Source organism: Dermacentor albipictus, chromosome 2 (assembly GCF_038994185.2).
Source record: "Dermacentor albipictus isolate Rhodes 1998 colony chromosome 2, USDA_Dalb.pri_finalv2, whole genome shotgun sequence".
Lineage (NCBI taxonomy): Eukaryota > Metazoa > Arthropoda > Arachnida > Ixodida > Ixodidae > Dermacentor > Dermacentor albipictus.
The window spans coordinates 68,716,897-68,732,270 of NC_091822.1; the positions used below are offsets into that span (position 1 = coordinate 68,716,897).

A 15,374-nucleotide genomic window follows, 5' to 3' on the forward strand; every position below is an offset into this window, starting at 1 on the left:
CAACTACAAGACCTACGGCGTCCACCTGCTGTCTGCGCCCCAACCCCCACCTTCGACTTGCGCGAGGTCGGGAAGCGAGAGTTGACAGCAATGACTACACCCACGACGCATCTTGCTCCGGTAGCGCACCCAACACCTACCTACGAGGATGTTGCTTCGCTATGCACCCCTACCGTGAACCCCGTGCCTACTGACGTCCGTGCCTATGACCACTTGGCTTCGATGGGAACCAGAGCAAATGCCGTGCCATGCTACCCTCAGTGGCGTCCTCGTCGTCCGGTTTGTTTTTACTGGGGTATACGCGGCCATATATCTCGCTTCTGCCGCCGTCGCCAGCAGGATGAAAGACGAGGCTAGAATACAAGAGAGACCGCGCTCGCCGACCAGACGCTTACTATCCCAAATCGTACTCGATCCCTCAACACCGTTCTCCGTCACCTTCAGCTGCTCCCAATCTGCCTCATAGTTCCCGTTTGGCGAGACGTCATTCTCCATCGCCTTACCGGCGTGCTACACCACCGCTTCGCCCCGCTTCCCATCTTGTCGACCAGCACTCGGAAAACTAACTGTTGCAGTCATTGCTGCAGTATAAATAAAATTATCAGTGTATTTTCCGTTCAAGGCACTTCTATAATAAAAACTGGCATTCCTTTTTTTGGCACGCTATAGGGATACATATTCTTAAAATGCTAACATGGTGTGCCAAGACAAATATACGAAACAATGTGTATACTGCAGCGTTGTTCTAACTACTACTTTTAATTACAACTGCCGCTTCGGAGGTTGCAAAATGGTACGCTGACCTTAAGGTAGCTCACAATAATTGCTCGAAGGCCTTGGCGGGCTGGCTAAGAAAGAGTAGTCGTATGTTTAATATATAAACAAAAAAAAAGCCTGCTTTAGTTAAATTCTCCTAAACGCCGGCGATTAGCAATGTGGTGTGTATCTTCCGCACAAAGAGTTTTGACATCCTATTAGCTACACTTAGCTTGAACTGACTCTATAGCATCCTTCAATCCTAAAGAAATAGAAAAACAGCGTACGTCGACACCTGAATTGCGAACACATCGGCTCCATCGTTTTTGAATGTTTGTGCAGCCATCTTTGCCACCATTACGGATTCAAGCACATCAAGTAGATGGAAATAAAGCTATTCTATTCTATTCTTCTATTCTATTCACTGGATGTCTGAAGTCACCGGGAATTGGCGGACACCTTTCTTTAAGGTGCGACTTCCATTTTTGGACTTTTACTGGCCTTTCTTTGTGCATCGAACGTGTGCGGCTAGCAAAGCGCAAGTAGGCCTACTTGGCCGGCTGGCCGCAATGACGGAAACGCGCATGGAAGATGAAAGCGCTACCGGATTAGAAGAGAATGAGGAAGATCTAGGCTGGCAAATTGTGACAAGCCGGAAATCTCGCTCCACCGCAAGGATTGCTGGCGATGGGAATACATCGCCGCAGAGCCAGCAAAAGCAAAGAAACAGCAGCAAGAACAAGGTATTTACAACCACTAAGTTCAACAACCGGATTGTCAAGGCATCAAGGATGCCCCAACTGCCCATAGAGCACAGCAAAATTATCATCTACCAACGAGGAGATCTCGACTTGAGCAAAGTGAGCACCACAGCGATAGGCGTGGCGATTACTGAAACATTGGTCCTACCTCCGGAACAAGCCGAAGAGGATGTCCTTTGCCCTAACTTCACGCAAAACGTCGCGGTGGTTAGTGCACCAGATCCCAGTCATGCTGCCAGGTATGTTCGAATCAAGGTGGAAACCGAATATGAAGATGTCGCCTAAGAAACACCTCCGCATACCACGTGTAAAGGGGTGATTCAGAGAGTTGACCACAGAGACAATCACGCTACGATAACGAAGAACATTGTGCATGAATTTAACCCACTGGCATTGGCAGCCAAACGTTTTAAATCGACGGGCTCGGTCATTGTTCTGTTCCATGGGCTAAAGGTACCCAATTTTGTCACATACGGGTCAACCCTTATACGGTGCTACCTGTATAGGAAGCATTTTGATGTCTGCTATACTTGCAGAAAAATTGGGCATCGATCAGGTGTATGTCCGAAACCGGACGTGGTACAGTGCAGAGGATGTGGAGCTCAAAACCCGGAGGACAATCACAGGTGTGTGCCTAACTGCAAATTCTGTGGAGGGCACCACCCAACTGGGGACAAGACTTGCCGACAGAGGTACGAAATTCCATACGTGCTGCGAATTCGGCGACGAGAATGCAACAAACCTGTATCGGGGGCGACATCAGCTAGGCTCCAACGGGATGCCCAAACGGGTACCAGGGGGCACAGGCGCTCAACGAGCCCCACGCGGTCTAGACGCCACTCGCCGTAGAAGGGCAGAAGCCGCTGCAGATCACGTGAAGTGCAGGTGCGCTTCGAAGGAGGAGGGCAGACGCTTGGCTACAAGGCGACATCTGGAACAGCCTGGGCCGACAAAGTGAAAGGTACTGTGAGGGCTGCGGAGAGTGGTGCGGGGCGGCCGGTCGGAGATAATGATGCCAGGATAGAACAGCTAATTAAAAAGTTAACATATCTGAGAAAGGAAAATGAAGAACTTACTAAGCAGGTTGTTGAACTTCGCAAGAACTCGCAGACTAGCTCCACAAAAGTAGCAATAGCCAAACCGGTGAATAACGACAACAGTCAAGAAGAAGAAAACATACCAGCTCCAAAGCAGCGGGCACTAAGCCTAGTATAAACGACAGTGCTCTGTTTTGGAAGAGATCAAGGAGGCGATTAAACAACTTAGAGATGCGACAGATAAAATTACTTTCAAAGTTGATAAGTTCTGGAAATGGAGATTGACGACTGAAAAGAGGTTTACCAAGTAGAAGCGCAAGGCGAGGACGATGAATACCTACCCTTAGAAGCAGAAAGCGTCAGATCGTTCGCTGGCGCGTCGGGGGGTTTTACGAAGCGTCCTCTAGCGAGTAGCAGTACGGCAGGTTCTATAAGCAATGACTAGCAGAGAGAGCTTTACCGTGTGGCAATAGAATTGCCGAAAATTTTATCACAAGAAAGCACCTCTCATGCAGTTAATAAAACATCTCCAGATAAACCGAAAATAATTACGCTGCCGAGACCTTGGTGGATGAGATCGGGCTATCCGGATACAAAGCGACATGCAGGGGCGAAGAGCCGTGTAGGGAGCTAGCCATCCTGGTAGATAAGAAAATACCATACAAATAACATGATTTGCGCCTTGGACTAAACAAATTAGAATACTTACTTCCGGAAATCATTTTGAAATGGAATAGAAGCAAACCGCAAAGCCTATTTTGTCTCAATATTTATAGCATCCCTAGCGATATCAAACAGAGTTTCAGGGCACTTCTTAATAAGACTATGGCTGTTACTAAACACTCCCCACATCAAACCTGGGGATATCGCTGGAATACTAAGAAAAGGGATGGACTCTGGCACCTAGCTACAGATCTTAATCTCTCCCGCATCCATGACCCAGCTGATCCCACTAAGTGTGGTACATCTACATGCAGGGACTCTACCAGAGACCTTACTTTTGTATCAAATTTAGAGAACGCTGGCTGGAATAACTCCAATAGTGTCCTGGGTAGTGATCATTACATATTACAAGTACTATTAGAAACGCCCAGTAATGAGATAAAGCACTCTAACTACACTGAGTGGGATCTTTTTCGGAGCTGAGACAGAGACAGGACAAACGAAAACAATCCAAACTTGAACCACTCAGCTCAAGGAAGACGTAAAGGCGGCAACGAAGGATATTACCACAGAGGAGGATATCGAAATTATGGACAGTAGGCTCGCGAACTTGATTGAAGCCAAACAATCGATGTTAAAAAGATGGAAAACGCAATGGCTGAACAGGAGACTGAGGAAGCGCATAGCATTGTTGAATAGGGAGATTGAAGAAGACTCCAGAAATTTACAGAAACAACAATGGGATGAGCTGTGCAATTCCACGGATGCTCGAATCAAACGAGGTGCAAATTAAAACTGAAACATTTGCTTGATGAGAACGACACAAAATCTAATAGGAGAACAGTAGTAGCACGACTCGTCCATCGTGAGAGTGAGGACACAACGGAGGAGGCCATTGTGCATCGGCTCGCTGCTAAATATTTTCCTCTTAATGATAGCAATGAGAGTACAGACCAGCCTCAATATACAAGGAAAGACTGTGAGGCTCAAGACTTCACAGAAAGCGAAGTTCGCGCAGCCCTGTACGACCTAAACAGCAGATCCGCTGCCAGTCCAGATGGCATTTCCAATAGGCTGTTGAAAAATCTGGACGATGATTTTATAAAATATATAACAGCGTATTTCAACGAACTCTTGAAAAACGGTGATTATCCGAAGGAATGGAGAATCGCTAACACAATCCTTATTCCCAAACCAGGCAAGCAACTCAATCTGGATAACCTAAGACCCATATCGTTAACATCATGTATGGGCAAAACCATGACTAAATATGTAGGGAACAGAAATGTTCTTCCGCATAACCTGCTCGGTTTTCGTCCTCGACTTTCGACTCAAGATGCAATGCTTTTAATCAAACATCACGTTATTATTGCTAGCCTGTTACATACGAGAGCTTTCCTAGGCCTAGATGTAGAAAAGGCCTTTGATCGCATCAAACACAGGGCCATATTCGATATGCTCTCGGAGATGGGATTGGGTAAGCGATTGCACAATATAATGAAAGCCTTTCTCAGTTGCCGTTCTGCTTGACTCCGGTTAGGCGAACTCCAATTGACAACCCTGGAACTTGGGAACCGTGGGACACCAGAACGGTCTGTCCTATCTCCCATGTTATTTAATTTGGCAATGTCAAAAGTGGCTCGAGGTCTGACGCAGATTGAGGGCATTCACTTTGCCATATATGCAGATCATGTAACAATCTCGAGTGCCGAAGGTAATATGGGACAGAGACCACACTACAGGAAAGCATTCTTGTGTGGGAAACAATGGTTGAAGGTATGGGGAAGAACTGCTCTGCTAAAAAATCAGAAATATTGGTGCTACGGAGCAGTACGCGTGGGCGCAAGTCGAACGGATATATCCCAGAGGAAGAACCCCGCATTGACAAGTGCGCCAAGATTGAAGAACCAATCAGGCAGGTGGAGACTATTAGAGTGCTAGGACTTCTCCTGCAAGCGAATGGATATAATTGCAGGATAGTACAACACATCTCTAACAAGCCAGAGGAAGCCATTAGGCTTCTGCGTAGAATTACCAACAAGCATAAGGGGCTAGGAGAAGACAGTGCCATAAGATTTGTACATGCATACGCCTTTTGCCACTTCTCATACGTGGCAGGCGTGCTACAATGGACACAGGCTTAGAAGAACAAGATAAACGCTCTAATCAGACGACTTATACAGACTGCACTAGGACTTTCCATCAGCGCGGCCAATGATACCTTATTGTGTCTAGGGCTGCATAACACACTAAAAGAGATAGCTGAGGCTCAACAGGTTGCCCACCAGGAGAGACTAATGGGGACGTGACCTGGGAGGGCGCTACTTGATGAAATAGGTGTATAAATTACCAACCACACCAACAACCGAGAATTATTAATATAATTGCAAGCGGGACTACGAGAAACAATTAAGACGACCCCGTTCCCTAGGAACATACACTCGACACATAACCTCGAGAGACGGAAAGCAAGGACCAAGGCACTCCTTCAGGACATAGATCAACATAAGCTGCAGGCGGTGTTCGTTGACGCTGCCTGGGTTAAAGATAAGCATGCGTACACCTCCGTTGTTGTAGACACACAATGTAACATACGGGATGCCATCACCGTCTATACCAAGGACCCAACCGTAGCAGAAGTAGCAATCGCCTTAGTCATTCGGGATAACCGGTGGACACATATTTACAGCGACTCTAGAACAGCCATACTCAACTTTACTAACGGATATGTGACACGGATAGCAACAAGGTTACTAGAGAAGGTCAACAGTGAGAGGATCGAAATCCACCGGTTTCCTGGACATCTGGGGGTGGTGAATGGAACTCTGAGAAACTTTAATGAGGTGGCAAATGAAGCAGCATGAGTACATTGTAGCCGTGCTCTTCAAGACCGAGAAACTTACACTTCACCCGGGTAACGCAGGGATCGATTATTAACATATAACGAAATCACGTAGAACTATTATTTAAGCAGAAGGGAATACCCATTGCCAAACGGTAAGCTTTGCAGATCCCAAGCAGTCACATTACGTTTGCCACAGATAAGGACATACCCAAGTCCAGATTTTATTAACAGGATCTATCCGGAGAGGGAAACTCAAACCCATTGTGGTAAGTGCAATGGCATCGTTACGCTTGACCACATCCTCTGGCAGTGCCCCGCGGTCTTCACAGACTGTGACAAGGAACAGGAATGGCGGCGACAAATGCTGCACAGTGAATCACTCTCTGACCAATTACGGGCAGTCCAGAAGGCCCGCGATGTGGCTAAATGGCTCGGCCTGACAGTCCGAATGTGCGAGCGGCCCGCGTCAACATAGGGTTCACGTTCTGGACCCAATAAAGTTCTTCATGCCATAACATACGTCACTTATACATCTACTTGTTTCTGATGCTTCAGTTTCATATAGTTATTGCTTTATTTCCTCTTTTTACTAATGCTGAATCTGTTAGCCGCACATTTGCATTACTGCGTCAGCTTCTGTTTGCGATTAATTTTTGCCTGGTTGCTGTACCCGCCTTGTGGTGGCTGCCTGCGCCTTTGTAAAGCTGTCTGTAGAGCTTTTGCCCAGGTAGCCATCGAGTGTGAGACGGCGAACGAACGAACGAATGAACGAACGAACGAACGAACGAACGAATGAATGAATGAATGAATGAATGAATTATTGAATGAATGAATGAATGAATGAATGAATGAATGAATGAATGAATTTATTTATTTATTTTACCCTCATAGGTGCTTAAGGCAAATGTAATCAGAACTCAAAATTCATTTTTGTGCAGGTCATACGAGGCATGTCTGCACCAGCCAGCCTGGACGTCGCAGACACAGTCGTCTTTGGTGTCCTCACAGTCGCGGGATACCTGATCGGCCTCTACTTCTCCTTTGCGCGCCGGAGATGTCAGGTGTGTTTTACTTTGCGAGTTGCAGCTCGCCTGCTCTCTTTAAGGCAGTTTGCTCTCTTACCTGTTTCACTGAACCACCCAGAACACGTCTTGAAGGAGTCTTGAATGAGGGGACCAGTCGAGGCGTATAATTAGTGAAAGTGGCTGAGCCCGTCCAGAACACGTTCTGCGTACGGACCTTGCAAGATCGAGTAGATGTCTCGCATGGATTTGCCGTTAACTCATTTCGATTGCTTATTTTCATTCAGCTGCAAAAATTGTCGGGTTTAATATCCCGAAAATGCGCCACTATGTCACTAAAATCAATTGCTGGATGTTCGCATGCCATAACCACACTCTGATTATGAGGCATGCTGTATAGTGGAGGACAGCGGATAAATTTTAACTACATGGTGCTCTTCAAGGTGAACCTACATCTTAGTGCCCGAATGTTTTTTTGCCGTATGGCACCGACTGAATGCGCCCGCCTCAGCCATGATCAAAGCCGCGAACATGTGTTCAGCTCCGCGTCGCCGCAGCCACTAAGTTCCCGCGGCGAGTATGGCGCTCTTTGGCAAGAAGTGTTCTTCGCGCCATTAAAACGCATTAATCAACCAACCAACGTCAGGGAGTCTGGCAATCAAGTCGATAAATCCTGACTAATTCAGCCATCCTCTAATTTAGCGTCTAACTCCGGAAAGCCAGTAGTGCCATATTGGATCTCCGAATCAGGGTGTAAGCTTTTCTTTGTGCTTCTCTTGTTCAGGAGGTTGAAAAGGGGCTGTTTTACAAAACTGATGCTCTGAGATGGATGACAATTTTACCACGAGGGAGGCTCCCTCCATCTTGTCGATTTGGACTCTTCCTCATTGAACGAAGAGTTATACATGGGATGGTTATTGCTATTTTAGAACCTCATAACTTTCGTAGTTGTAAAAGTGATCCGAAGAATACATGCTTCTGTACATGCATAAGAAGCGTGTGAAGGAACAGTAAAAATATTACAAACCATTTCCCTAGAGGAGAACGGCGGTAAGCGTAGATTGTGCTTCGTGCAGCTGACCTTCGTCACGGTTAAGTAACCCGCGGGCCATGGTGCCGCATTGCTTCGGCCTCCCGCTCCCTCAGCTTGGGATCTTCTTTTTGCTGTCGGCTTGCCTAGGCTCAGGCAGCTCTAACGGCAGGATCGGCGTATACACAGCGAGCTCTTGCACGGGCGAGTTCTCGCCGCCATTTGTCGGAGGCGGCAATTTCTTCGGGGGAACGCAAAACGCGGGGCCGTCCTATCCGTTTCCCGATAATGAATTGAACAGAAACGAAACCGTTGCAGCGCGCGCGGAACCCTTTTCTGCCCTACCCCCCCCCCCCCCCTCGCCCCCGCGGCGGAAGCGTAACGGCTCTGATTGATTGCGCGCATGGCGTGAGCACGCGCCTATACAGCTACACTCCTAAGCAAAATTACACCCTTTGGGTCGTATCTCGCCACACAACAGTAATCGTCATCTATCTTGTCCGCATTTCCTTTCTTTAATGCTGCGAGCCCGGCACTTTCCAAGTCACGAACGGCATGCACGTTATCAGCATGACTGAGCATTCTCTACAGGAAAGTAGCGAGTGCAGCGTTTTCACAAAAGGAAGCGCAAGCACGAAAGCTGCCGATTATCGTTGTGTGACAAGATATGACCCAAAGGGTGTAAATTTGTCTAAGAGCCTAGAATTCCTCTTAGTGACTCACGCTAAGGTGCCGGCGCAGCTGCCAACCCTTCAACCAGCCGTTTACCGCAGCTGCTCTGCTAGCAACTAGGTCTTTACTTGACCAGACCGCCATCGAAACTTGTGATCGAATGCAAGCTTCGCTTAAAAATAAGACAATATTGTATGCCTCAGAAAGAAAATGTATGGCTCCTTCCTTGATTTAGTGATGCGAGCATGAATAAAGGAAGGTAAAATTTTATGGCAGATTGTTATGTTTTTAGCCGTTTTCATGTCCAGACCTGTGGATAATTTATTCCACAGCTCCGCTGCAGCGCACTAAAAGAAACATGAGCCATAATTACTACAGACACTCGGCAAAACTAAGGTGTTTGTCGTTGTTGATAGTACTGGGTATCAGATATTCTCTAAAGAAGCTTTACTGAATGACATCAAATAATTTTGGGCATAAGTTTGCAAAGCAAAATAATAACACGGTCATAAATACAATCTTTTACGGAAAGTATGCTAATAATTGGGTCAGCAAATGTAACAGCGTCAATTCTTTTTATCTAGAGCATAGACCAAAGCGCAGCCTCTAGCGCGAAAAAAAAATGGACAATAAGGTGGCAGAGTACATAAGGCTGCAAATGGTAATTGCGTAGGCAATATCTTAATCTATGAAGTTAGATCGACCGAAGTATATGCAATTTAAAGACATTGCTTAAATCGTAATTTTGGGATCTTCTTGAATATTTTAGTGTAGTTTCATGGAACTATTTATGCCATTGTATCTCTCAAGGTAAACTTGAATATATTCATGCCGTTAACCCCTTCCAAAGACAAGTATTAATGCTCAGAAATTTACTGCTCGTTAACCGAGTGTTTTCGCAGTGAAGACTGTGTAGCTGCTTTTAGCTGTTTTGCATCGCAATAACTGAAGTAAACTACGAAATTAGCTTTGTACATGTTTGTACAATTCGGTGCGCAAAATATGTTTTTTTTGCGCTGCAGCCCGTGAACATGGCTGCATAGCTCGTGAATGCGCAATAACCCCACTGCTTTCCCTCGGGGTTAATAAAACCTGGCAGAGCACTGCGAGAGCCTGCTGTCTGGATTGCTTGTATAGTTGAAATGGACGAATAACTTTAAGCACTGTTTACCGCATGTGGTAAGCATATTTGTCACAACTGCTGCAGCTACCCCATGACTTCTGTGTAGACATTGTTTTCGGACGATATTGGTAAAATGTTTGATGGCTGCGGGAGGGTCATAAGAGGCATCATCGTTCAATACTTTGCACAGCACTGTTCAAAGGCTTTATGCCCGAAGCAGTAAAATTTTATTGCGATGGCAATTATATGGGTACTCCTGCCGCATTTCTGCCGTCCCCGTGGCCGTGATGTTCGGTATGAAGTGCAAGGGCGATAACACCGTCGCCGCTCCCTGTACTGTATGTGAGAGTGAAAGGGTGCGAGGGTAGCTGGCAATCACGGCTCAATCTCCCCCCATCGAAAGGCAAGAAAGCGGATAGGAAGCGCACCGTGCTCCATCGCGAGGAGCGCCGTCTTCTTGCGTGAGGCACTGACTGTTGCGAGGCACTGGGGGGAGGGGAGGGGGGGTAGGAAGTGTTCTAGTGTGGCTGGAGCTGCGCTTGTGGCCGCTGCGCGTGGCCGTGCGGCCGCACCTTGAGAGCCATCTGTGTTGGGGGCAGAGTCTAGGTGTGTCGACGGCTCGCAGCTTTGTGCGTGCTGCATGTTCTCGGCAATCAGTTTGTGCGGAAGCGATAGACGAAACGAAGGTCAATTCGCTCGCTGCTGCTGCCACGTTTCCTCACTCAAGCATTATGACAGCCAGTGTCCGCGGTCATCGAGCATCATGTTTGTGTTTATTGTGCGCACGGACACCATGCTTTTTTAATTTAGTTAGCAAGCGAATGTTTACAAGTTGATACGGCTGCTAAAAGTACTATCCTGACTTGGTATTACTTTCTGCTTATTTGCAATCACAATCGAGGCTTCGCCTATCGGGTGAAACTGCGACTTTCTTTCATTGCGTACAATTTCTTTTTCATATTGTAGGCAAGCAGAAGGCTTAGGGCGATAACCGCTGTGCGAAAGCGAACTGGCATGGGGGAATGAACTATTAAAAATGCATAGTTAACGAGCCAGAACGTGAAAAAAGCGTCGCCATTACAGATTATCTAAACAGATCCATAACATCGACAGGGCTGGGTCGGAAACGACGCACTTGATCGTCATCACATGCATTGTAGTTGCTATTACAGCTATTATTACAAATATTGTTATTGCTATCGTGCTGTATTACAATTTCTATTATTCTTAAATATAATAGTGTGCTTTATAGTCCATCTTTCTATGGTCGGCCTGGCCATTGGTTGCATATACAATCAATAAAAAGTCGCAGTTCTGCCGGAAAGGCGAATGCTCTATTGCGATTGCAAGTAAGGCAACTATACGTAGTGAGGCTAACACTTTTATCAGCTGTAGACGTTCGTTTACAAAATAAATTCACAAGCATGGTTTTCTGCGTGCACCGGCAAACGTGAACACATCTCAATCAATGACCGGGGCCACTGGCTGTCACAACGCTGGCGTAATGAAGAGCGGCATCAATGGTGAGCGAGCTCCCCATTCTACTGCCTCTCTCTTCAGCGCGTATGTGAGCGCGACAACACAGTGCACTCGAGAGTCATCCCCTTTCACAGATCGGTTAGCCTTCGAACCCATCGCAAATTACCACCAAGATAGGACGCGTACCCGCCGTGGTTGCTCAGTGGCTGTGGTGTTGGGCTGCTGGGCACGAGGTCGCGGGATCGAATCCCGGCCACGGCGGCCGCCTTTCGATGGGGGAGAAATGTGAAAACACCCGTGTGCTTAGATTTAGGTGCACGTTAAAGAACCCCAGGTGGCCTAAATTTCCGGAGTCCTCCACTACGGCGTGCCTCATAATCAGAAAGTGGTTTTGGCACGTAAAACCCCAAATATTAATTATTAAGATAGGACGCGCGCGACCGGGCTCAGCCGAGCCATGCGCAACCGCGGCTGGAGTACAAGCGGAATTGCGCGCTACTCTGCCCCTGCTTCCATGCTAGCACGCGCCGATCTCACCCCTCCTTTCCTAGCATGCCGGAGTAAACACTGCCGACAAGCGCCGCCATCTTCACGGCTCATCGTCGGTTTGTTTCCCTGGCATCTAAAGCATACGACATGCGCCCGCGAGCTTTCGCACTACGGTTTTATATCGAACAGCACGGCAGCGCCGATGCCGGGATGGTGAAAATTCTCATCAAGTGTTGATGTAATTTTACCGCAATAATAACAACGGCATTATTTGTGTGGCGACTTCTGTACGCGTACGGCGGACAAAACGTGCAAGGAGAGATTCCACATCCCGCACGTCGTCAGAAGGAGACGTTGGGAGAGTGCGACGGTGGAAGCTTCGACAAATGGGGCTTCGTCAACAACACATAGCAGCGACAGCAAAAATCACTCCGAGCAACCTTTACCGCAAGAGCCTAGGGGGCGCTCCCGATTCAGGGGACGCTGTCGCTACAAAGGGAGCCCCCAGAGTCGCTCTCGATCCAGAGGGCGCTCTTGTTCCAGAACCAGGACCAGATCATGCTCCAAGGGTCACTCCGGATCCCGGCGCCGAGGCAGTGAAGTCCGGTTCAAGTCCTGCTCGAGGTCCTGCTCCAGGGATCGCCGACTCGAGTGCTACCCGACTTGGGCCGATCGAGTTCGAGAAACGCCGGAAAAGGTAACGCGGGGCTCACCGCCAGAGCATGATATAGGTAACAACAGACTAGCACAACTTTAGCGCGAAAACGAGATGATGAAGAAGACAATAGCTCGACTGATGACAGAAATTGCCGAGATTAAGAAGGGCAGTCAACCCGTCATGGCTGACAAGCAGCCAGCCACTCCCCAGCCAATGGAAATCCCCATGGTTGAGAAGAACGATACGCATAAGCAACCGGCCGCTCCCCAGCCAATGGAAGTCCTCATGGTTGAGTAGATTGATACAGAGAGGCCCGCTAAAACGAGGGCAATCGCTAACGAGCAAGAAGGAGCACCAAGCAGGGCCAAATCGGAGATTCGCGAGTTTCTTTCCGCTCTCAGTGACAGCATTAAGCATATAAATGAAAAGTTCTCGCTCTCCCAGAGCAACATAGCTTCCTGGGAGAAGCGCACTAATAAGCGGATAAGCAAAATTGAATCCTTCTTAGAAAATGTTGTAGCATCTGTGCCAGTACCTAAAGCTCCTACACCCCCAGCAACAGCATCGCCTAGTAACAGTGCGGGGCGATCAGCCCTCCGAAGGTTAGCACAGCAACTCAAGAGCAATACGATGGCCACTCAAACTAGCTCATTCAAGATGTGGCAATGGAATTGCAGGGGTTTCCTTCCCAAGAGGGCTCCCCTGCAACAATATATTCGCTCAGACGCAGAGAAGCCAAATGTTATCATTTTACAAGAAACATTAACATCTAACGTCACGCTGTCTGGCTACAGGCCCGTAGCAAAGTATGAAGAAGGCCGAGGGATCGCCGTACTGGTTAGCAACAAGCTGGCTTACATCACTCACGACCTTAAGGTGACCGCAAGTAAAGTCGAATACATGATGATAGAGATCATCCCTAGCCCAACGAACCGCGAAAGTATATTAATCCTGAATATCTACAGTAGTCCCAAAGCTCCAAGAGAAGGCTTCGAAGCCTCAATCACCAAGGTCACGCAACTAGCGCGCGACACTCCTTTGATCATAGCTGGTGACGTCAACGCGCCGTACCACACCTGGGGCTACCCATATAACACTAACAAGGGGGAGGAGCTCTGGCGTGAGGCTATAAACCTAAACTTGATGATAGTCACGGACCCAGCGTTCCCCACCAGATGCGGAACATCGTCGAGCCGTGACGCGACACCGTATCTCACCTTTGTCAGGAGCATTTCAGCGGTCAAGTGGACGAACCTCGGGGTAGACTTTGGTAGCGACCATTATATCTTGGCCACGCACCTCCAAGTCGAGCAGAAGAGAAAGCGCATGTTCCAGTACAGAGACTGGGACAAATTTCGCAAAATTAGGGAAGTGCGAATGGAGAGTGAGGACAAGCCTAGCCTCGAAGAATGGGTTGTACAGGTTAGGCATAACATCAAAGCTACCACCAAAGATGTTTATACCAACCTCCCAGTGGAAAAGATGGACAGCCATCTGGCTCACCTGTTGGAAGCCAAGCAGTCCCTCCTCCCCAGGTGTAAAGGACAACGGCTCAACCGCAGGCTCAGAAAAAAAGATATCGAAAATCAACAGAACTGTAGAGGAACACTGCAGATCCCTCTCTAAACAGCAATGGGATCAGGTGTGCAACTCGATCGACGGGCACATGCGAAACGGGGGCACCTGGAACCTCCTAACTCATCTCCTCGACGAGACGAGCACTAAAACCAACCAACGCAACACACTGGCGCGCACTCTACACACAGCCAAGCGAGAATATTCGAGCAAGGAAATTTTATCCAAACTCGTGAAGAAGTATCTAACAGTCACGTCGGGCCCTACACCACCTTCCCCTGACTACGAAGGCTCCAAAAAACCCTGAGCTCGACGCAGAATTCTGGATTGAGGAGATCAGGCAGGTGCTCCACGCCCTCAACGGCAGATCGGCTCCGGGTCCGGACAAGATCACAAACAAAGCTCTACGTAACCTGGACGAGAATTCCATCGCGTACCTAACTGACATCTTTAACCAAGCATGGAGCAGTAGTAAAGTCCCGGAAATGTGGAAATCGGCCAACACCATTCTCATCCCCAAGCCAGGCAAGCCGCCCAGCCTCGATTACCTCCACCCCATTTCGCTCACATCGTGCGTGGGGAAGGTTGCTGAGCACGCAATCCTAAACAGGCTTTCCCGCTACTTTGAGGACCACGACATTTACCCACACAACATGATCGGCTTCAGGGCCGGACTTCCGACGCAGGACGCGATGAATCTCATCAAGCATCACATTATCGACGGTAATACGCAGGACACGAGAGCTATACTAGGTATTGATCTGGAAAAGGCATTTGATAACATTCTCCACTCGTGCGTTTTGAACACAATCTCGAGCCTTAACGTGGGGAAGCACTTTCATTCCTACACGAGATCTTTCCTGTCAGACAGAGAAGCCACCCCTAAGATCGGGGAAATGACTTCAGACATGATCAAGCTGGGGTCTAAGGGGACTCCCCAAGGGGCAGTCATATCCCCAACCCTCTTTAACCTCGTCATGATTGGTATATCCAGGACACTCTCTGCTATCGACGGTATCAGTCATACCATATACGCAGACGACGTTACCATCTGGTGTACGGGAGGTAGTGACGGGCAGGTAGAGATGGCCCTACAAGAGGCGATTGATGCTACCGAGAGATACCTTGAGTCCACGGGCCTTCGGTGCTCACCACACAAGTCGGAACTGCTGCTTTATCGACCCAAGCGCAGAGGCCCGAAACCAAAGGGATGGAAGACACTCTCCGAATGCGACATAAAACTGCGCACAATTTACGGAGGATA

At 48.1% G+C, this 15,374-nt stretch overlaps 1 protein-coding gene across 5 annotated transcripts in view; it reads left to right on the forward strand.

The window, feature by feature from the left end:
- The window catches only part of LOC135903197 (putative sodium-dependent multivitamin transporter), a 198,636-nt gene that overhangs the window by 114,962 nt on the left and 68,300 nt on the right, over positions 1-15,374 (forward strand). For all 5 annotated transcript variants that reach the window (XM_070533662.1, XM_070533660.1, XM_070533663.1 and 2 more), the window contains exon 2: positions 7,001-7,123. In XM_070533662.1, the coding sequence (XP_070389763.1) occupies positions 7,013-7,123 (111 nt within the window). In that variant the 5' untranslated portion in view covers positions 7,001-7,012. The remainder of the gene's footprint in view (positions 1-7,000; positions 7,124-15,374) is intronic.